Source organism: Microtus oregoni, unplaced genomic scaffold (assembly GCF_018167655.1).
Source record: "Microtus oregoni isolate MIOR12 unplaced genomic scaffold, Mior012 000011F_ref0000422, whole genome shotgun sequence".
Classification (NCBI taxonomy): Eukaryota; Metazoa; Chordata; class Mammalia; order Rodentia; family Cricetidae; genus Microtus; species Microtus oregoni.
Window position 1 is genome coordinate 27,941,415 of NW_024543070.1, and position 24,050 is coordinate 27,965,464.

At 41.6% G+C, this 24,050-nt stretch overlaps 1 protein-coding gene across 3 annotated transcripts in view; it reads right to left on the minus strand.

Moving 5' to 3' along the window:
- Positions 1-6,171: 6,171 nt before the first annotated feature.
- LOC121453471 (protein hinderin-like) overlaps positions 6,172-24,050 on the minus strand; it is a 248,738-nt gene continuing 230,859 nt past the window's right edge. For all 3 annotated transcript variants that reach the window (XM_041660275.1, XM_041660274.1, XM_041660276.1), the window contains one exon: positions 6,172-7,815. In XM_041660275.1, coding sequence (XP_041516209.1) covers positions 7,611-7,815 — 205 coding nt within the window. In that variant the 3' untranslated portion in view covers positions 6,172-7,610. The remainder of the gene's footprint in view (positions 7,816-24,050) is intronic.

Sequence of the window (24,050 nt, forward strand, 5' to 3'; positions counted from 1 at the left end):
TGGGTTTATATATTCTGTCCTGGGTAACTGTTACTCCAGATTACCAACCCACAATGGCATAATTTTTGCCCTCTCAAGTTCTTCCTACCAACAATATTTTCGGTGTCCTTTGTTGGTACCCCTATATACTCCATTTGTGAAATTAGTTTGCTCATGTTTTATAATCAATTTTTATTAAAAATACATTTTTCATGCAGTATATTCTGGTCACAGTTTCCTTTCCTCAAGTCTTCCCCAATCCTTCCCATTTCATTACTAACCCAAATCTACACTCTTTCTTTCTCTCATTAGAAAACAGTCAACAACAACAAAATTAAAACACAAACCCCAAACAAACCAGAACAACAACAACAAAAAATAGGAGCTGAAGAAAAAGCAAAGAGAAACACACACACACACACACACACACACACACACACAGAGAGAGAGAGACAGAGACACACACAGAGAGAAAACCCATGAACACAAAGTAGGAAATTAAAATAAAAGCAAAAGACCTGTAAAATTCAAAAAAGAAAGCCCAGAGAAAATATTATTAGAAACTCTCCAAATATACCAGTTTTGAGTTGGGTATAGGACCTTTCCTTAAGTGTGGTTTGGATATGCCCAATGAAACTCTTTTGGGGAAAACTGTTTTTCTCCTGCAAGAGGTTATCAATTGAAGATAGCTTCTGGGTTGGAGATGGGGCTTGCATATACTTCTTTCAGCTCTAGGACCCATCTGGTTAAGACCTGTTCTGTGCATGCTGCTTCAGTGTCCTGTGTGCACTGGTCTTGTTAATTTCGAGGGCTTTGTTTCCTTGGTGCCCTCCATCCCCTCTAGGTATTTCTGCCTCCTCTTCATACTCTGAACCTGTGGGATTTGAGAAAGATGTCCTGGTTAGGACTGAGTGTTCTGAGGTCCCTCACACTCTGTACATTTTGCAGCTGCCAGTCTTTATTAGCTCCCATCTGCTGCAGGATGAAGCTTCTCTGATGATGGCTGAGTAAGACACTGATCTATGAGTATAGCAAAATGTCATTAGGAGTCTTTTTATTGCAGCCCAGTAGTATTTGGTTTTCCCCTAGGTCCATGGTCTTAGGTTTATTGGTCACTCGAGCAATGTCAGGTATGGATTCCATCTCATAAAGGCCTTAAATCTTACCAGATAGTGGTTGGTTACTCCTGTAACTTTTGTGCCACCAGTGTGTCAGCATGTCATATAGGCAGAACACCATTGTAGTCAAAAGGCCTTGAAGGTGAGTTGATATTTATTTTTCCCCTTTTGTATCATACAAAGTATGTTGCAATATTATGAACACTAGCCAATAGGGATAAAGAATCTAGGTAGCTTAACTTCTCTGTGTTTGGTGAGTTTATGTAGGTGTTATCTTTAGCAATATGGCCTTACCATCAGTTTGTGGGGAGCAATCAATATGCTTGGCAATAGCCTGGTTTGTTTGGCAGTTTTCATGGTGCCCATTTAGCCAACAACTTAATTAAATGTAATGTACTTCTGCCACTGGAGGTTTCATTTGGTGGTGAGAGATACAAAGTTGGGGTTTTATCTCCCCCATTATTTGGTGATCCCATTTAGATTTCGTGAGAGTGTGTGTGTGTGTGTGTGTGTAAGAACCTTCTACTATAGGTTTCCATATGACCCCTCATATGTGAATTTTCAAATTAAGCACAGATGCAAGTGTGTTGGATGCACAGATATACCAATGAGAAAGTCCTTCCCTCTTCACACAACTAACCAAAGTTACCACAACTTGACACAGTGATTTCCAGTTCTGAGTGTAGAAGTGATGCTGTGGGAGGCCTGTGAAGCTTTCACCTGCTGAAATGTGGGGTGCTCCTTTGCTGCTTCCCGAATAACAACTTGTTGATGGAGAGAGGGTCCTTTGTTCCGGCCGCCTGGCTAGCTTAAACCCAAAATAACCACACAGAAACTGTATTAATTAAATTACTGCTTGGCCCATTAGCTCTAGCCTCTTATTGGCTAACTCTCATATCTTGGTTTAACTCATTTCTATTAATCTGTATATCACCACGAGGTCGTGGCTTACCAGGAAAGATTCAGCATGTCTGACCTGGTGGCTCCATGGTGACTCTCTCTTTACTTTCTTCCTCCCAGAATTCAGTTCTGTCTTCTCTGCTTACCTAAATTCTGCCCTATCAGGTCAAGCAGTTTCTTTCTTGATTAACCAATGAAAGCAACACATAAACAGAAGGACCTCCTACACCAACAACTGTTCGTGGATTACCTTCTACCTATGTGGATTTCAATGTAATGGTATCATACCATATGTGGTCTTTTATGACCACTTGTTTTCATTCAGCTTCATGTTTTCAAGTTGAATCTATTTGGTAGTGTGTATTCATTTCCTTTCATTACCAAGTAATATTCTGGCATATGGAGATACCATAATTTGTTTATCTGTTAATTGGTTGATGAACAGTTGAGTTGTTTCTACATCTTTTCATTTCTCTTGGAAATATCCAGGTATGAACTTGCTGGGTCATTTTTGAACTGTTTGACATTTTCAACCTGCCAGGTGATTTTTCCCAAGTGAATGCACATTAATTTACATTCCCATCAGCAATGTATGAGGACTAATGAATCCATCTTTGCCTCAGAAGTCCTTTCCTTCACTGTCCTTGACACTAATGGGGCCTACCACCTTGCTCACTCTCCTTGACATCCTTCTATGAGAGAGCTGGCCAAAGCAATTTCTGACCTATCTCTACTTCTGATCTTTCTCTTGAAGGCCTTGTTATTCACCAGTCAGTGTTACTCCAGTTTCTTTAGGTATACATTCGTCCTCAGGAATTGAAGTCTTTCTATTTAGTCCCTAGCACATGAGTCAGTTGTCCTGTGGATGAGTTGCCACAAGATCCAGACTTAGGAAGAATTATTAGGAAACTTGATGACAGTAGTATATCAAATACTCTCTCTCCAGACTTGTAAGCACTAGAGGGACAAGGTGGCAGTAATGAAGTTCTAGTCTCTCTGTTGCCTGTGACAACATTGTGAAAACTGGTATCTCTGTATCATGTCTTACCTGCTTTGGCAGACAAGAAGTCTCAACAGGACACAGAACATGGATAGGGAATGAATAGCCTCAATCCCAATTCACCTAGGAGCAGCACGAATTACTGGCTGAGATGCAACCTCCAACATCTCCAAGCAGTTGCTGTGTGGGTTAAATGAGAATGCTACCTACAAGCCTCACTCAGTATTTAGCAGACACTGGATAGGTGTTATTTTACTTATCTTTTCAGATCTTGTCTCCTCTGAAAGAGAACACCACTAATGCTAGAGGAATATTTAATAAGTAACCTCAAAGTATCTCAGGTTTTCCATTGAGTGAAGGTTAAAATCCATCGTCTGATATTTAGCGTGCCCTTATTTGGGCCACCGTCTAATTCCACCTGAATGCTGAGATTACAGGTGTAATCCCTGGTTCTTCACTATAGATCTGTATCATGGTTTCATAGCTCACGCTGTTAACCACTTTCCCAGAGACGGCAATAGTGCCTAATGTGTAAAGTGAGTATCTCTCAAGTGCCCAAGAACACTGATGAAGATCTGAGCACCAGTGTTAGGATTGGCAGCTCAGAACAATGGAGCTGTGCCCCTTGGCAATATAAGGGATGGATCATTCCTACTGATCTCCAAGGACCAACCAACTGGTTTCCTGCCTCTACAACTCCTCATTTCCTTTTGGTCACTGTCCTGGAGAAGAAGTCTTTACTAGAGATATTATTTAGAGAAGCCATTCTGGAAATGCATGTTTGTTTCCCCCTAGGCATGTCATTTTGGATAGTTTTAGATAGCCTCCCATGGCCTCCACTTCTGCAGGTGAGACGTCCATACAGTAGCATCAGTCCTTGAGGGCTACCAACTGACAATGACCCCAAGGAGGACATACATGGTTCACTCCTAAGAGACAGAAATGGAATGCTCAGTTATAGATGGAATTCTTAAAAATGCTTTTCTTGGAAAAGTCCACAAAGGCAGATACTGTGCTGTAGAGAGGATATGAACCTGGTGGCCAGATATGTCTCTGCCAGGATGTGGGATATCAGACAAGTTACTTAAAAACAAGCAAGCAAGCAAACTAACAACACTTTCTTCTGTAAAGCAAAAGGATGGATTAAACAGGCTCCTGGGTCCATCCTGGTCACAGAGGATATAATAATATAATGGACTTACAGTGGTACAGGCAGGAGAGGCTGCAGACTAGTTCTGGACTACATGTTTGGTTTGCGTATGTCTACTTCAAAATTCAAGCATTGCTAATGTGACACTGTTAATAGGGTGGGGGGGGGGGTTAGGTGACAGACAACCTGGGCTAGTTCGTTGATAGTCATAAGGCCCTTATAAAAGGAGGTTTGTGTCAGCATTAGGGTAATCTGCTAGTTAAGTCGTGAGCCATATAAGGATAAAGATAGCTGCCCTCTGGATGACGCAGTACAGACAGACAGTACCCGCATCCTAGACCTAGCCTACAGAAATATAGAAACAAATTCCTGGCTTTAATAAATAACCAAGTTTCAGGCATTTTGTTGCAGCAGCATTGATGGGTTAGGAGAAGGAGCTTATCCAGTTCTTAGTGTGTTTGTGGTAAGGATGACAGGGAAGGAAAATATTTACAAAGCTGAAGCCTGAGAGGTAAGACGCCCCACCCCCACCAAGTGGAGCAGAAATGTCAAGAAGCCACGCAATGGGTCACTAATCTATGAAGCTGGTTCTCTAGCTGTCTGCTTATCCGTCCTCTCAAGATAAGGACCGTTTTACATATGCTCAGCCTTCTCCTCATACTCACAGGTATCTTTTTGACAATTGAGCAAACTGCTTACTTATTTCATTTCTGGTGTGAGAGAGGGCTGATGATTCTGCTCCTCTACCTGAGTCTCTGAGGGGCAGCTGCTCAGAGTTCTTGCTCAATGGGGGTGACAGGCTGGTCTGAAGGAAGGGAGCAAGTCAGGGTCTTTGGCTGTTTTGGGGGAACACAAGGGTGTGATTTGGAACTATGAATCTGTGCAAACCGTGGCTTGGATTCTTCAAGAACCTAACACCCACCAGGCAGGGTCACAAGTTCTATCTTTCTTGCTGATATGCTAAGGAGATGGACTCAGAAGTGTGCTTAGATTGAATTGTCCATTCCAGCAGCTACAGAACCTATTAAGTCCTGACGTCCTGGTGATGGGAACGGCATGGAGCTGCACTGGGAACACCAGCTGAGATATGGCACACTATTTCCATTTTTTTCAAATGGCCATGCACCCCTGTTGTCCCAACAAGTGACAAGGAGATAATAGTACTTACATAATTTGGGGTTATGCTCTTGCTCTAAAGCTATGGTTATAGCTTTAGATCAGGTGCAAGGGGAGAATTCATTATCAAATCACAAGAGGAAGATAGCCATATAGACTGTTTATCAACTTACCACAAACATTTGCCAATGTTAAAAATAATATACCTTTAGCCAACTGTAGTGACTTCTTTCAGGCCCTTTTCCTTCCCAGAAAAAGTTAGGTTCTTAAAGAATCCAAGCCACGGTTTGCACAGATTCATAGTTCCAAATCACACCCTTGTGTTCCCCCAAAACAGCCAAAGACCTGTGCTGATAAACCTCGTGCTGATGTAGAGCCAGTAAAAAGTGATTTGATGGGTGGGAGACAGTCAGGCCTTCTTTGGGACACCTAAAATGCTCTGGATGAGTCCCCACTGTGGGCCAGGTCTGAAGAGACACATGTGCCTCTTGAAAAGTGGAAGGGGGATGGGTACAAAAGGTATTCCTTGATTAATCAAGCACTTGAACCTCACTTAGGGAGTCCAGTGGACACACTCCGATTCCATTTTACAACACTGATTAGTTTTTTTCTCACAGGGTGGCAGTTTGCAAGGTGGGCAATACCTTAGCTGTGGCATTCACAGTGTGTGTGCAGCCTTGCTTTGAGGAAACACCTAGGAGCCAGTCACTGAAGGGAACTTTATCAGGAGAGGTCACATGGCTCCTATTTTCTTCCCATTCTTCCATGGGACAGGCTGCAATTAGCTCATGCCCAAATACTTTGCAACAACATATACATCTCGAAGTAAATTTAATAGAGATTAAAATGTTAACATATATCATTCAATTAATAACAAAGACACTAGTTTATATATATATAAACTACCACCCTCGTACCAATACCAAAAAAAAAAAAAAGCTGGCAGGGTATAGAAACTGTTAATTGATTTTTTTTCCTTTTACAAACTTCCCATGTTGTTAAGGCACAGAAGCAATTAAATTCCATTCACTGGTATGGCATCCCCCCAAAACCTTTAACTTTTAGGCAAACAAGCTTCTTAAAGAGATCATATTCCATTTCTCATTCTTCTGGAGACACATACTTTGGAGTAGCATGAACACCAATGCCCAGAACAAGTGACTATGGTTATAGCAAGTCTAAGAAAATAGGTAAGTTGTGACACACAGGAAAGAGAGAAGATGGTTCTGGAAACCTAACTGCCATTTCTGCCACTCCAAAGACGTATCCTAAAGGTATTTTGAAATAGAACAAGTTTATTTTAGTTACTCTCAGGGTGATTTTGAAAATTTGAATCTGCAGTGAACTGTCAACTTCCAGAGGGAACGACTATAGTAATTAGTCTTGCCCTTGTATTTGCCTCAGATGAAGAGTATGGAATTGAGAGTCTCGAAGGGAAAGGAAACTGGGTAGACTCAACAGGACTGAGCTTGGACTGGAGAGGAAAGATTTAGATCTAGGCAAATAAGGATGCTCAGCTGAGCTTTCCTAGACTTGGTGCACCCTGGGGCAGTCACCCTTAGGGAGTGAAGCAGGGGCAGAGGAAAACTGCCAACTACAGCCACTAGGTACCACTCTTTCTGTAGTGCCGTCTTCCTCTGACACACCTATGGAGGAAGAACACACGGATACCCAGAATTGGAGTCAACAAGAAACATCCTCATGAGACACTGGAGGGATGGTTGTCTGGACACAGGTAGATTTCCCCAGGCAGCCATTCCCACATAAGGTTTAATACCACAGTCTGGTTGGAAACTTCCCTCTAACCATTGAGCTTTTTAGTGTAAGGGGCAGCAATGGTCATGTTGATGACCATTATGACTCACATGTACTGGGTCCCAAGTAGTGGTGATACTAGGGTTACTAACTCCAATATCAGAATGAACAGTCACTCTCAGTGAGGAGAGAAAGAATGAAGGAAGAACCCTTCTGAAGTGGATACTTTCCTAATGTAAGGACAGAGCCAACATTTTGTAGCAGTAAATTGAAAACCCTCTTAAAATGATACTAGATATTCACCGTGTCGGGTATGCAGAAAATATCCTAAATTTCTAATCTCTGTTTGCCATAGAAAAGATTCTATCCCTAAGCCCACCTCCTGTAGCCTGTTTCTTGATTAGTTGGACAAAATACACCCTGATTTGTTAGGATGATTTCTGTATTCAACACTTAAGAGGATGCCAGTAGGATAGGTCCCTGTGAAAGGAGAGACTTGGCTGCTTTGCAGTTAAGTAATTTAACATCCTACATCAGCATGTAAAGGAACCCAAATATTTCCTATGGAAATTCTGCAGCATGTTCTTCAGAGTCATATGAAAAATATGTCTTCCAGAATCTGATTCTCCTCCAGGTCTTCAGGGCTCCTGCGCGTCCCCACTTTCTTCCAGATAGATTTCTGAGGGCTAGGTCGGAAAGCACTCCACACTCCTGCTGCTCTGGAGGGATGGTGATGAGATTTGGGAGCAGAATTTGGGCTGAGAGACTGAACCAAATCCAGCAGAGATGCCTCATACCTGTAAGACAGCCCAGACAAAACAGGACCAATTAGAACATGAGAAACCAAAAGGCCCTCAGAGGTACCCAGGGCAAGGGTTTGACCACAGATCCCACCATGGGGAAACTTAAGGGAAAAATTCCCAAGGAGGGGTTTGAGAACAAGGCCCCTGTTACTGTCTGTAAGGTTTACTCTTCTACTGACCCCACCAGCCCTTTTTAACTTAGGAAGAGAGACTGTAGAAGAGGAAGAACAGTCTTGAGAACAGGGATGATATTGCTTATGTCAAACTAGCCTGCAGCAGGCAGGGGCTCCGTCACCACGGTGTGCAAGTTTTTCTGTTGCATGACAGAGAAGCTGAAGAATTCTACATGTTCTTCATGACTTGGAAGTGATAAAGTACTTCTTGTATGGGACAGATTTGATCTCTAAGAGAAGTACTTATAATGTTTATCCACTGAGCAAAGGGGTCTTTGATATATTTGTACTAATTTTCCTATTTATGGGTAAGGAAACTGAGATCCAGAAAGATGAGTCAAGTGATTTGAACCAAGACCTGGTATAGGAGGTCCTTCTGTCTTTGTGTTGCTTTCATTGGTTAATAAAGAAACTGCTTTGGGCCTGTTGATAGAGCAGAACTTAGGTAGGCAGGGAAGACAGAACTGAATGCTGGGAGAAAGAAGGGCAGAGTCAGGGAGATGCCATGGAACTGCTGCCAGAGTGAGACATGCTGAATCTGTCCCGGTAAGCCACTGTCACGTGGCGATATACAGATTAATAGAAATGTGTTAAATCAAGATGTGAGAGTTAGCCAATAAGAGGCTAGAGCTAATGGGCCAAGCAGTGATTTAATTAATACAATTTCTGTGTGGTTATTTTGGGGCTAAACTAGCTGGGCTTCTCCTTCTCCCTTCACTCTTACAATCCATCTTTAGTTTCAGGAATACCATTGCTCTCTCAATCTCTTCCCACATTCTTTTTAAAAGAAAAGGACGCACATAGTGTAAGAAGAATAGTGTAAGACAAACAATTGGATTTTAATTATGCTCCCATTCTTCTCTTAGATAACTATTACTCATCCTGCTAGAGATGAACTAGAACCTTCAGAAAAGCCATCCTTAACTCCACAATCTAATGTCAGATCACAAAGCTGATTTTTAGTTCATAATTCTTTGCTCTTTTCTTTCACAGCATTGGCCATAACTTATAGAATCTAATTTGTACGAGTCTGTCTGACATGTTTCCTCATCTGATTGGAAACGGTGAGGACAAGAACCAAATGGATTTGTCTTGCCATCGTATCCTTAATGACAAGCACTTTGTAAACAATGTGTCAAATTACATTGTTCTATTTTCTTAAACATTTTAATTGTTCAAACAATTAAACGAGTCAGAACATAATGGCTCAGTCCTCTAATCCCAGCACTTGCGAGGCAGAGGCAAAAGTATTTCATGCCAGTCTAGTCTCTATAGAGTGAGTCTCAAGTCACTCAGGGCTATCACATGGCTACATAGAGAGATTCTGTTTCAAAGGTAAAGAAAGGATATGTTTACATTTATAAAAATTATAATAAGATAAAGAGATAAAGGGTAGCAATGTGATGAGGATGTAGGGATCTCTTCTTCACAGTCAGGGGAACTGCAAACTGGGGTAGCCAATATGGATATCAGTGTAATAAATTCTTAAAAAGTTAAAAAATAGATCTACCATATGACTCAACTATACGACTCTTTGGCCCAAAGGACTACGTTCTACAACAGAGATACTAGCTTGGACACCCAGCCATTGTGGTCGTTTGTATAGGAATGGCTTCCATAGACTCGTGTGCATGAATGTTTGGCCCATAGGGAATGGTACTATTAGTGGTGTGGCCTTGTTGGAGTGGGTATGGTCTTGTTGGATGAAGTGTGTTACTGTGGATGTGGGCTTTGAGGACTTATAAGCTCAAGTCTGGCCAATGTGACAGTTTTTCTTTCTGCTGCTTGAGGATCAAGATGTAGGACTCAGCTTCTTCTCCAGCACCATGTCTGTCTGAATGCTGCCATGTCCCAACAGGATGATAATGGACTAAGCCTCTGAACTGTAAGCCAGCCCCAATGAAATATTTTCCTTTACAAGAGTTGCCATGTGGCTAGTGGTGGCACACGCCTTTAATCCCAGTACAGAGGCAGAGGCAGGCGGACCTGTGTGAGTTCAAGGCCAGCCTAGTCTACAGAGCAAGTTCCAGGACAGGCTTCAGAGCTACACAGAGAAATCCTGTCTCAAAAGCCAAAACAAACAAACATACAAAAAACCCCAAACAAACAAACAAAACCCTGAAACAAACAAACAAACAAACAAACAAAAAAAACCAACACACAGACACACAAAATAAGAGTTGCCATGGTCATGCTGTCTCTTTTAACAATAGAAACCTAAAAAAAGACCGTCATGCTTATTGTTTCTATAGTCAAAATAGCTAGAGAATGGAAACAGTCTAAAGGTCCATAAATCAATGAATGGATAATAAAACTGTGGTACACATACACAATGGAATACTATTCAGTTCTAAAGAAAAATGAAATAATGAAAATTTCAGGTAAATAAATAGAGCTACAAAATATTACACCGAGTAAGATAACCCAGACCTAGAAAGACAAACACTTAGCCAAGTTATGAATACACAACTTGGAGTAAGTGTGGAAGATAGGAAAGTAGATGGGGACCACTGGAGGAGGGAGGAAGAAAGAGCTCTAGGTGGGTGGATAACAGGACTCAGGAGGGTAAAGAGGTGGGAAGCCACAAATAACATTAAAACATTTGAAAAAGCCATAGGGAAACTATTACTTTACAAGCTTTCTAACACACACACACACACACAGAGAGAGAGAGAGAGAGAGAGAGAGAGAGAGAGAGAGAGAGAGAGAGAGAACTTTAGTTGGGTTGGAGTTACAATTCACAGAGGGATAATGATCTCTCCAGGGGCCATAAACTATCCAACAGAAATCACACTGCCAGGCAAGGGCTTTTCTAGTTGTTGGTTAGGGGTTCTAAAGGACCCCCAAAACAATATTGCCATTGCTCTTGGCTGCTTGAGGATAGGACCCTATTGCTGAAGACATTACATACTTTTGTCACAGGACTTGGAGAAACCAAGGTAGCACTGGCCTGGTAGCCTCCTCCCTGAGGACTAGCTCTCATGGTGTTATGCAGCTGCTGGAAGATAAAAGGTCCCAGAAAATATTCACACAACCCTGAGAAATTTTGGTGCAAAGCTGCTCTAAACCCCACAGGAAGCACATTCAACATAAGTCCTGCTGGGTATTTATTCCTAACAAAGGGGTTCTGTGCCTTATTCTGAGTGGTCAGAGGTTAGCCTTATGTTCTCATGCATGGTCGGCTAACTGAAAAAGACACATCTGTTAAGCAAATGTAACTTTTGAGAGTGGAATCGACCTTGTGCACATACTTTTGTCTTAGAAAACACTGACTGGGGGAGAGATTTTTGCTAGATGGTATCTTCATTAATTTATTTAAAGATGGAAATTTATTTGTTTCATTTAACTCCACGATAGAGAAGATTTTACGTTTTACTTATCTTTCCTACATTCTGGATCTGACAGAAATATTGTACCCCTGAACTAGCAGCAATATGCTTGTCTGCACAAGGCCCACATGAAGCCATAACGGTTGATGTGCTAGCAAGGATGGGGAAGCTTCACAAGTCCCCACTCCTACTTGAAGAGCCACAGGCAGTCCTACTTAGGTAGAATCTGGGTTTTCTCCCCTCATGAAAAGCCCCTTGACAGCTTTCTCATGCCCATATAGTTATCCGTAAATCCATATACAGATGGGCATCACTACCAGAATCAGTAGGTTGCTGTGTATGTGTGTGTTTAACAATAATAAATATAGAAGAAGAGGACATGAATTTGAGAGGGGCATATAAGGGACATGGTAGGAGTTAGAGAAATAAGAAGAAAAGGAAGGGGTGAATATGATATAAATACAGTGTACTCATATATGAAATTCTCAAATAATAATATAAAAAGTATGTTTACATTACAAAAATTCAAATATATAAAATTATATAAAGAAAAGCCCTTTCAGTATCCAATTTCTCCATTCAAATGTCACTCCTATTCCCTGTATCAAAAGCCAGTGCTAACAGTCTAGTGCTTAAGATTCTATATACACCGACAGTGCTTAGTGCAATGCCTGGCCTCTAGTTATTGCTCCATAGTACAGCTATTTCTTTATTTGCTATTATGTTGTTTAATTGTTTTTATGAAGAAGGAGAAATTCAGTCACAGTCCAGCTGGCGGCCTTGGTGAGCTCCCAATAGATCAGCCCCACTGTCTCCGTGGGTGGGCGCACCCCTTGTGGTCCTGACTTCTTTGCTCATGTTCTCCCTCCTTCTGCTCCTCATTGGGATATTGGGAGCTCAGTTCGGTGCTCCAGTGTGGGTCTGTTTCTATCTCCATCTATCGCCAGATGAAGGTTCTATGGTGATATGCAAGATATTCATCAGTATGGCTATAGGATAGGGTTATTTCAGGTTCCCTATCCTCAGCTGCCCCAGGAACTAACTGGGGACATCGCCCTGGGCACCTGGAAGCCCTTCTAGGTCCAAGTCTCTTGCCAACCCTAAGATGGCTCCCTTAATTAAGATATGTGCTTCCCTGCTCCCCTATCCAACCTTCCTTTATCCCAATCATCCCGTTTCCCCAAGTTCCCCCCATCCTCCCCTTCTCACTTTTCTCTCCCCATCTCCCCTTACTCCCCTCCCACCCCACCCCCAAGATCCCAATTTTTTGCCCGGCAATCTTGTCTACTTCCCATAACCAGGAGGATAGCTATATGTTTTTCTTTGGGTTCACCTTCTTACTTAGCTTCTTTAGGATTTCAAATTATAGACTCAATGACATTTATTTATGGCTAGAAACCAATTATGAGTGAGTACATCCCATGTTCATCTTTTTGGGTCTGGGTTACCTCACTCAGGATAGTGTTTTCTATTTCTATCCATTTGCATGCAAAATTTGAGAAGTCATTGTTTTTTACTGCTGAGTAGTACTCTAATGTGTATATATTCCACACTTTCTTCATCCATTCTTCCATTGAAGGGCATCTAGGTTGTTTCCAGGTTCTGGGGATAAAACTGGACTCTCTGAATATGGCGGACAGTGAGGGCTGCTGAGAAGCCAAGGAAAATGGCACTGGGTTTTGATCCTACTTCATGTTCTGGCTTTGTGGGAGCCTAGCCAGTTTGGATGGTCACCTTCCTAGACTAGGATGGAGGGGGGAGGACTTTGGACTTTCCACAGGGCAGGGAACCCTGACTGCTCTTCAGACTGGAGAGGGAGGGGGAGAAGAGTGGGGGGAGGGGGAGAGAAGTAAGAGGAGGGGGAGGGAAATGGGAGGCTGGGAGGAGGCAGAAATTTTTTTTTTCAATAAAAAAAAAAGAAAAAAAAGAAGGAGAAATTCAAAGAAAGGATAGTTATAGGATCTGAAAAACAAAATGAAACACCCCAAACAACTCCAGTTAATAGAGACATTAAAAGCTATTATAACAAATTACTTCATGAATAAGCAGAGAGAAAGGACCAGAGACAAAACATAGGTATACCTATTCAAGATACTGACTAATCATTTGTATGGGAGAATTTTCTGAATAGAAAAATCCTGATAAATACCTAAGTAAAAAGAAAAACTGGGAAATGACGCAAGATATTACAAATAATTATTTATAATAATAGATATCACAAAATGGACTACTTTCCTTCAAAGGAAAAATACTTGCAAGGAAAAATGAAAAATATTAACAACTTGGTGCAAAAATGGGCAAAAAAAGCCATTCTTTATAGAAAATAAAATTCCAAGTCTGGAGATAAAGCTCAGTTGGCATAGTGCTTGTGTGGGGATGCATGAGGCGCTGACATTGATTGCCACTGCTACATAACCAGTTACATCAGACACACCTCTAATCCCAGCACTCTGGAAATGAAGCGCTGACTTTGATTGATTGCCACTGCTACATAAACAGTTACAGCAGACACATCTCTAATCCCAGCACTCTGGAAATGGAGACAGGAGGATCACAAGTTCAAGGTCATCACTGGCTATGTAAGAAGATGAAGGGCAGTTCGGGTTATATAACCCCGTTTCTAACTGAAGAATGCATAAGTGAATAAATAAAATAAATGATAATGATAATTATAAGATATTGTATTAGGTTACCTTTTTTATTATTAAAACTCCATTCTAAAGAACTTACAAATGAAAAACATCATGCAATTAACCAGACTCAAAGTATTTTCATCTCAACCAACTTCTATATAGTTATAATAGCCATTCTAAAACCATGGAGCTTGTCATTGGATGTTACACTTTCATTGTCAAATATACTTTTATGCATTTATCCACCACCAAAAATGAAAACTCTATGACATAGTTAAAGCTAAAAATTCAGTTTCATGTCCTTGTTCATGAATAAAGTATCTATTACCTGCTTTTTAAAGAAATGACAAAATAGACACATTCAAATATTTCAGGTGGACATACACTCTTGAAACAATTTGGTAATGTCTTTGGAATCCAGTGAGATCATCTGCCCTATAATCCCATCTCTAGGACTACCTATGGATATCCTCTCATATACATAAGCAATATGAATAAGAATAATCAATGAGCATTTTATCTAATCACAAGAGTGAAAATAACTTAAGTATCCATTCACTGCTTGACTGTCCAGTTGCATCATGGTTGTTGACTATGCTAGAACATTACAGAGCAAGTCAAACAAATGAGGCATGTCTACAGTTCATGCATCTATACACATGCCCTAAAGCACCCACAGAAAATTTCTGAAAGGTCACAGAGGAAGCTGGTGATAGCCACCCCAATCTGTGTCCAAAGCTGGCTGAGAGACTGGATATGAAGTAAAGAAGCCTCTTAAATCAACATCCTTACACATTTGCTCATCTGATGACAATAACTAAGAACAGTTGAGTTTTCTTCTGTGAACTGTAAGTATTTACTGTATTGGACACAAATGCCTTCACAGGCTCCTTCTGTAACCCCGACAACCTATTGAAACTTCTCTACAAGAACACAAAGAAACAGGTAGAGGAAAGCAGAGATTTTTATGGGATTCTTGGACTGCGAATAGACACAATAAATAAAATGTCTAAGAGTGATTAAATTAGCTCTAATCTTCAGTTTTGAAATCTTAAAAGTACCGAGCACTCAATTTTTTTCACTGTTCAGTAACAACATTGATCCTTTACCCAAGTCTGTGTGTCCACAAAATCTGACTCAGAGGGATATAAAACATGCATTTTAAGAATAATCTGAAATATATCTGGCCCCCAGAGTTTTGAGAGACTAACCCTGGAGCACTATCATTTCTTTGAAAGACTTACATCTTTACTAGTTCACATCACACTAACAGAAAGAACCTTCTAAAAATAACAAAACCTTTGGCTAACTTCCACCAAGATTCACAAGATGCCCACCTGTGTATTTCTGAGTTCTTGTAAAAAAAAAATCTCACTGTAAATTGAGGTATTGGGGTGCTGCTTAGTGGTACAGTGATTCTGTATCACAACTGAGAAGAGAGGAGGGAATAAATACAGATGAGAATGAATATAGAAGGGAAAAATAAAGTATCATCACTCCCTACACAAAGCACTTGATCTCAGAGATCTGAGCAAGTCTAATAAGCTGTGGAACCATAAAAATTGAATTGATTCTTTTCACTGTGTCACAGAAGGCACTGCACGTGGATTTTTAAAGCACATTGTCTCTGTCATTTATGACTACTTTAAAGCACTAGAGAATGTAATATATCTAGCTTTTTAGCATCTTAATTGCTTTGGGAACTTATAAAATGACCATTCAATATAAAATACTTTCATTTCTATAGAATTATAATTTCCTGCTAATCATGAATTAAGACACAATTTAGAACAGTTGGAAAAGCTACAGAACAATTGAAATGTACAGGTATTTATTTCATTGTACTGAAAGGTAAGTACTGCTGAAACTGAAACTTGAAGCTGAAGAACATTATGTGCCAGACTTCCAAAGGCAGAGCAAACTACAGAAGAACACAGTGCAGAAACCAAATCAAGAGAAGAGACTCTTGCCTCATAAACCTTGCTAGATCAAAGTGGTAAGAGATTATCCTGTTCATTAACATGCACTGAAGTACATTTAGGGCACACATAGATAAGCATTCAAGGACTCCAGGAAATGTGAGAGCAAATGGATAGAACTAGAAAAAAAATCATCCTGAGTGAGGTAACCCAGACTGAGGGACAAAATGGTACATACTGTAGTAAGAAGGCAGGCAGTGTCCTGCCGCCTGGATAGCTTACATCCGAAATAATTACACAGAAACTGTATTCATTTAAACATTGCCTGGCCCATTAGTTCTCGCCTCTTCTTGGCTAACTCTCACATCTTGAGTCAACCCATTTCTAATAATCTGTATGTCACCACGAGGTCGTGGCTTATGGGGAAAGATTCAGCATGTCTGACCTGGCAGCTTCATGGTGGGCAGCTCTCTGACTCTGTTCTTCCCAGCATCCAGTTCTTTCTTCCCCACCTACTTAAGTTTCTGCCCTATCAAAAGGCCAAGGCAGCTTCTTTATTTAACCAATGAAAGCAACACAAATACAGAAGGAACTCCTACGCCAACAAACTCACTTATAAGTGGATATTAGCTGTAAAACAAAGAATAACCATGCTACAATCCATGGCCCCAGAAAACTAGATAACAGGAAGGACACTGTGGTGAGGGGGACTATCAGGTCTTCCCGGGAAGGGGAAATAGAAGAGATTTGGTGAGTAGAGGGAGGGAGGGTGGTCAATGGAACATGAACAATCAGGTTGTTGGGACACAGAGGGAGAGAGTACTGAAAGAGACTACTGGGAAGGGGGGGACATTTCCAGGTCAGGTAAAAAAGCCTGGCACAAGGAACTCTCCCAGGAAGACCTCAGCTTACAATCCTTGCAATAGCAGATGCGTAATATGATCTGGCCTTCTCCTGTGATCAGATTGGTGCCTAGCCCAACTGTCATCAGAGAGATACCACCCAGCAACTGATGGAAACAGATGCAGACCCACAGTCAAACATTAGGTGAAGTTCAAGGAATCCTACAGGGGAAGGGGCAGGGGAAAAAGGGTGTTGGAGCCAGAGGGATCAAGGACATCACAAGAAAACTCACAGAATTAACCAACCTCAGCTCACAGGGGCTCACGAGACTGAACTGACAACCATGGAGCCTGCATGGGACTGATCTAGGCACTTTGCATTTATGCTACAGTTGTGTAGCTTGGTCCTCTTGTGGGACACCTAACAGTGGGAGCAGGGGCTATCTCCAACTCTTTTACTGGCCTGTGGGACCCTACTCCTCATACTGGGTCACCCTGCCCAGCCTTAATACATGGGGAGGTACTTAGTCTTACTGCAACATATATGCCATGTTTTGCTGATACTCATGGGGACGGGACCTGCCCTTTCCTGATCAGAAACAGAGGATAAAGAATGGATTGAGGTGGGAGAGTGGAAGAGGATGGGAGAAAACAACTGGGAGGAGAGGAGGAAGGGGAAACTGTGGCCAGGATGCAAAATAAATAAATAAATTCATTAAAAAACTTGTTTAGAGAAAAAAAAAGATTAGGCTGTCAGCAAGACTGTAGGGCATTTTCTTTATTAGTCATTGTGGAAGGCCAAGACCATTGTAGAACCCCTCAAGGGCCTCTGCATCAGCTCCTGCCTTCAGGTTCCTGCCTTGTTTGAGTTCCTGTCCTGATTTACTTCGATGATGAATAGTGATGTGGAAGTATAGGTCAAATAAACCCTTCCCTTCCCAAGTTGCTTTGGTTATGGTGTTCCATCACAGCAATAGTAACCCTAGTAAGACACAGGGTATATGCTGGAGGCAGCACCACGACTCCCATACTAAGTGTAAGAGGGAGCACTATGGCAATACATCTACGGAGGTATGGGTGCAGACCACTAGTCATGAGACAATACTCCCCTTGCAAATAAGCTTGACTCGGAACACCAGGAAAGATTTTCTTTGAGTTTACTGATAGTACTCATCATTCTAATTGACAATTTGTTGCACTGACAATAGTATTTCAGTGTGCATGTGCCATAGGGAGGTTAAACACACATGCATAGTTACCTAGGTGAAGGAAGAAAGAAAAGACGGAAAGGAAGAAGAGGAAAAGAGAAAGGGAGAAATGCAAAAGAAGGGGAGAAAAAAGAAAAATAGTGAATAAAATGGCATCAGATTTACTGTTAATCTCCCACCATGAGGTTTTATTGAGTTAGGAAAACGAGAAGAACTTGGCAGAAAGGGACGAGAGGAAAGGGGAAAGTACCTGTAGCCAAACAGACTGCTTGACTGTTGCTAGCCAAGGACAAGCTAAAGCAGATTCAGATAGGGGAGAAACCAGCTCTCTGGGGATTACTGTCAGACCTCAGGCCTGTGGGAACACCTTTTAGCAGTCTAAAAGAAAAACAACAACAAAAAAAAGCAACCCAGAAAGATTCCCTACCTGTTAAAGGTTGAAAGCATTCGAAAAATTGAATGATAAGAAAAAGCCCAATGAATCCATTATTGAAACATAAGAGCTGTCAATAAGAAAAAATTGACTCTGATGAAGATAGATGGAAGGCCAAGGACTTCTGGCTCATTAGAGCCAGGACTGGGTCAGCATAGTAACTGAACTGGACAACCCTTGTTTGCGTCAAAATCAGTGATAAATGGGAGAAAAGAGAACAATGAGTAAGTGGATGTACCATGCTGAAAATTCAACATTATTTTGATGTCTTTCGAGAGGCCTGGGGGAAGAGAAGCATGGCACAGTCAATCTTTCAACCCTACTTTAGCTTCTGCAAAAGGACAAAGCAGAACTGCACTGGCAACTGTGATGGGCACACAGGAAGCACCGTGGTGCACTACCTGCCAGGAGGAGTCTATTCTACACAATCACTTTGTCTTTCCTTTCCTTTGTTTAAATAGAGAAGTTCACTCTAAGGACTGTGGATGTAGCCCTGATGGTAGAGTGCTTGTCTAGTATGAAAAAAGACTTGGTTCCATCTATGGTACCACATGAAGCTAGATGCAGTGTCGCAATCCTGAAATCCCATGTTTTGGGAGACAGGCAGTAGCAGCAGGAGATCAAGGTATTCTCACCTATATAGTGAACTCAAGACCAGTCTGGCCCACAAGAGGCCCTTTCTCAAAAACAAACAAGATGCTTCTAATTGCTTGTAATAACTTTAATTCACAACTTTCTCATCTTAAACACAGAGTTAGAAGTCATTCTTATACCATACTATATATAATTGTATAAGTGATCTCAATTTCAGATTAAGCTTCTAATGCTTATAACTGGACACATCATGTTATTCCTTATGAGAGAAGAATATACTGGCTAACAACAACCTGCCCTACACCAATGCTTGGCTGTGTCTTCCTTATTCAGAGGGTAGAAAACCAGAACTCAACTAATCAAACAAACAAACCTATCTATCTAGGGCTGGCAGTACAGGTTAGTGGTAGCACATTTGTTTAGCATAAATAAGGCTGTGAGTTCATTCACCAGCACAAAAAAGGAAACATGAGCATAGAGTGAGAAGATTCTCATCTACTCTTAGACTTTACTTTGCAGCTCAGTCTAGCCTCAAATTCATAGTAATGCTCCAGCCTGAGTCTCTTGAATGCTGATATTAGAAGCACAAACTGCAGTGCCTGGGGAAAGACTTTAGAGAAAACATAAGTGCATAAAGCAAAAGCAAAAGCAGTCTATAATGAAGCATACTAAACATTAAACTATTTATTAACACATATAGTATAGATAGTGAGATTACGGTTATTGATAATTTATATGCTCCTTCAAAACCCTACAATTCTGTTCTAATTGCTCCAACTCAACACAAGCACTTACGGTGATTGCTGTCAAGCCACCTGTAAGAGCATGCTCATTTTATTTTAGAGTGAACCCTTCCTACTTCATGTTCATCTACAACTACCATGGGCGGCCTGTGAGGAGGTGAATTCTGGTTCTTCATGTCATAGTACTCATTTTTTCTCAGTAGGTTAAGTCTGAAGATAGTGGCAAGAAAGTCGATCTGAAGTTCATTACAGACTACAGAATGTTTTTAATTTCTGTAAAGGCTAGCTAAATATACTTATTAGTAGTGTTCAAAAGTTAGAGCTCTTGGTACACTTCTAATTCTGTGCTACCTTTGTTCTTAAACCTCTGGCAGGAAAAAACTTTACACACAGACAGTCTTTGTTAAGGTTTCTACTGCTGTGAAGAGACACCATGACCATAGCAACTCTTATAAAGGAAAATATTTAATTGGGGAGGCTAGCTTACAATTCAGAGATTTAGTCCATTATCATCATTGGGGAATATTGTGGCAACATGATGGGACATGGAGGCATGCAGGTAGATACGGTGATGAAGAAGTAGCTGAGTGTCTTACATCTTACAAGCATCAGGAAGTGGTCTGAGACACTGGGTGGTGTCTTGAGCATATATGAGACCTCAGAGCCTGCCTCCATGGAGAAACACTTCCTCCTAATAGTGCCACTCCCTTTGGGGGCTATTTTCTTTCAAACCATCACACAGGCTTTGTTTCATTTTTTTTTTTAAAAAAATTCACTTAAACAAAATATCCAATATCAGTAATGTCTGGCTTTTCTCTAACATGCCTGTTATAGAACTATCCAGACATTACTTACCTACACAGCTTTCTCTACTACGTTTCTTTCTTCTTACAACTCTTACAGCTGCAAGAAGATAGATTAAAATTTTCTCTCACATCAGCATTGTTTAGGTAAAAAATTATCTTGGCCACAGTATGAGGTTTTTGATCTTCCAATACTTTAGGAGTCTATGTTTCCCTTAAGAGTTCATGACCACAGTGCAGAGACAGACAGCACTCACAATGGGAAGAGCTTCCTCCCTCTTGTGATCCTTAGAGCCCGACTCACCTAGATTAGTTGAAAAGAATTATTTTTGTTCTCAAACAATTTCTCTTTTTAGATCTGAAGTTGTCTGGGTACTTCAAATGGATCACCTGTACTTTCTTTTAATCTAAAAGAAATGTGAACCCAGTATTTTCTCTGTATGTATAAACAGGAGCAGAGAGAACACATAAGTCCATGAAATCTGCAGGCTGTGAAATTAAAATGTTCATATTGATACAAATAATAGCACTAAAGTAATGATGGCATGTTACAATCCTGCCATGAAATCTTGTCTGAGTCAAAGTCAACACCTTATAGCCTACAGTGTGTATCTCAGTTGCTGTTCACCAAGATACTTGTATACTAGTGTAGAAGGAATGGATGGGGTCTGCTGTAGTATGGCACACAGTGGAGAAGGAATGGATGGGGTCTGCTGTGGTACAGCACACAGTGGAGAAGGAGTGGACGGGGTCTGCTGTGGTACACAGTGGAGGAGGAATGGATGGGGTCTGCTGTGGTACAGCACACAGTGGAGAAGGAGTGGATGGGGTCTGCTGTGGTACGGCACACAGTGGAGAAGGAACAGATGGGGTCTACTGTGGTACGGCACACAGTGGAGAAGGAGTGGATGGGGTCTGCTGTGGTACAGCACACAGTGGAGAAGGAGTGGATGGGGTCTGCTGTGGTACAGCACACAGTGGAGAAGGAGTGGATGGGGTCTGCTGTGGTACAGCACACAGTGGAGAAGGAGTGGATGGGGTCTGCTGTGGTACGGCACACAGTGTAGAAGGAATGGATGGGGTCTGCTGTGGTACGGCACACAGTGGAGAAGGAATGGATGGGGTCTGCTGTGGTACAGCACACAGTGGAGAAGGAGTGGACGGGGTCTGCTGTGGTACACAGTGGAGAAGGAATGGATGGGGTCTGCTGTGGTACAGCACACAGTGGAGAAGGAGTGGATGGGGTCTGCTGTGGTACGGCACACAGTGGAGAAGGAATGGATGGGGTCTGCTGTGGTACAGCACACAGTGGAGAAGGTCAGTTCTGGGAAAGCTCTCAAGAGGAGCAAGGAAGGAAAACTACAGCCCAGGCTATGAGGTTCATCTCTGAGCATTACAGCAATGCCAGTGTCCCCTATCTCTCCAAAGAGGTTCAAGAGGATTCAGAGGAGAATGTTAGCATGTGGCCTAGAGACTGTCTTTGTGACATTTTGGCAAAGAATGAGTTTGCTTTTTGCCCTTGCTGGGGATGTGTACCTGAGGCTAAAGTGAAAAATTTAGAATTAATTCTGTTGGCAGAGAAAACCTCCAAAGAGCCCAGTATAGACTCCGTTGTATGGTTGTTAGTGTTCAATTTTATGAAGATCTTATAATGACAAATATCAAGCGGAGCTGGGAAAAATACAAAATGTACAGATTGTGAGAAAAAGGACACCAGAAGTGGTATAGGGCTAAGTGTTCAAGGGGATAAATAGATTAAGGAAACCCCTGAAGACAGACAAATGTCAGTGGTGTCCCTGTATGGAGGCCTAGAGGCCACTGTGTGAAGCTGTGAAGGTGAAGCCTGGATTGCCTGTAGACAGCAAAATTTAGTTGACGCCAGTCACGGATACCTGCCAAGGAAAGCTGCTTATGAGAGAGTGGAACCAGCCCAAGAGAAAGAAGTGTGTTGCAGCCAACAAGGGGTTGGAGAGCACTTTGACATCAGACATAGAGATGCAGACTTTGGACTTTACACAGCTGGTTTTCGGTCTTGCTTTGGTCCAGTCTTTCCTCACTATTCTCCCTTTCCTTCATTTTGGAATAGTAATATAGATCCTGTTTAATTATATGCTGGAAGTAGATGACCTGATTTTTTAATTTTGATTTTATAGGTGATTAAAGTTAAAATTGCACGAATCTTAGAAGAGACTTTGAACTTTGGGCTTCTAAACAAGTTTGAAACTGTTACTGACTATGGGGACTTTTGAAGCTGGACTGAATGCATTTCTGCATTATTTTATGGCTATGAGCCTATGGGGGTTAGGGAGTGGAATGTGGTGGTTTGAATAGGAATGGCCCTTATAGAATCATGTGATTGAATGCTTGGCCTATAGGGAGTGGCATTATTAGGTGTGGCCTTGTTGGAAGAAATGTGTCACCATAGAGGCGGGCTTTGAGGTTTTATATGCTCAAGCCAGGCCTAGTGTGGCAGTTTGCTTCTGCTGCCTGCAAATCAAGATGCAGAACTCTCAGCTCCTTCTCCAGCACCATGTCTGCCTGCATGCTGCCATGCTTCCTGCCATAATAATAGACTAAATCTCTGAACTGTAAGCCTGCACTAATTAAATGTTTTCCTTTATGAGAGTTGCCATGGTCATGGTGTCTCTTCACAGCAATAGAAATGCAAACTAAGTCAGTATATCAAATGCAGTTAGTACTGGGGTTTATAGTGCTGGTAGTCGTGATCTACAATCTGTGAGCTCTAGAGAAGATATATCTTAGATCATTTAGAAAATACAGAGTTAATATTTGGGCTTATAGTGCTTATATCCATACCTTTTGTGGTGAGGAATGTGGGAGAAGATCTTCACTAGGTACTGTGGTTGAAATAAACTTGGTGCTGGCACCTTGACTGTTATCTATGGTTCTGGAGCTACACAGCTTGTTGGGATTATCTCTCAGCTACATGAGGAAAGCTGTGATAGGATTGATACATGTGGCATTGTAGATTATAATCATATAGTTGAAGGACATAAATACATCCTTTCCCTGCTCTTGGGGCAAGCTAAAGTGATACCAAAGCTTTTTGCACTAACATCTAGTTCCAAAGCCACCACAGAGGAAGGAATGCTGCCTGATACTTCAGGGTAAGTATAGGTGTTGGCAGGGGTTGAGACCAGAGGCAGCTACATTTCTAGAGCTGTAGGACTCTTCTGGATGCTTCCAAATATAGGCGAGGGTGAAACAGATTTCACAAGAGTAGCTAGCCTCAAGATTATGCATTGAGGAAGAGACTTTACCTAATTATTGCAGGGCAAACTTGGGTGGATTCAGCATTGTTGCCATGGCAGTTGCTTGCCCTCATTGTAAGGATGCTGAGGGAGTTGGCCTATGTCCAATGAGTCAATGCCCAATGACACTGGAGTTTCTAACAGGGCAAGTGTTCAGCTTTGCTAACTAACCCTTGGCTGGCCACTGAGGCAATGGGACACTTGGCAGTGACTACTGTAGTTGTTTAACTTCTTGGGGGCTGGAGCAGTCCAAATGAGTTTCTTCTTGGAATAAGGAATC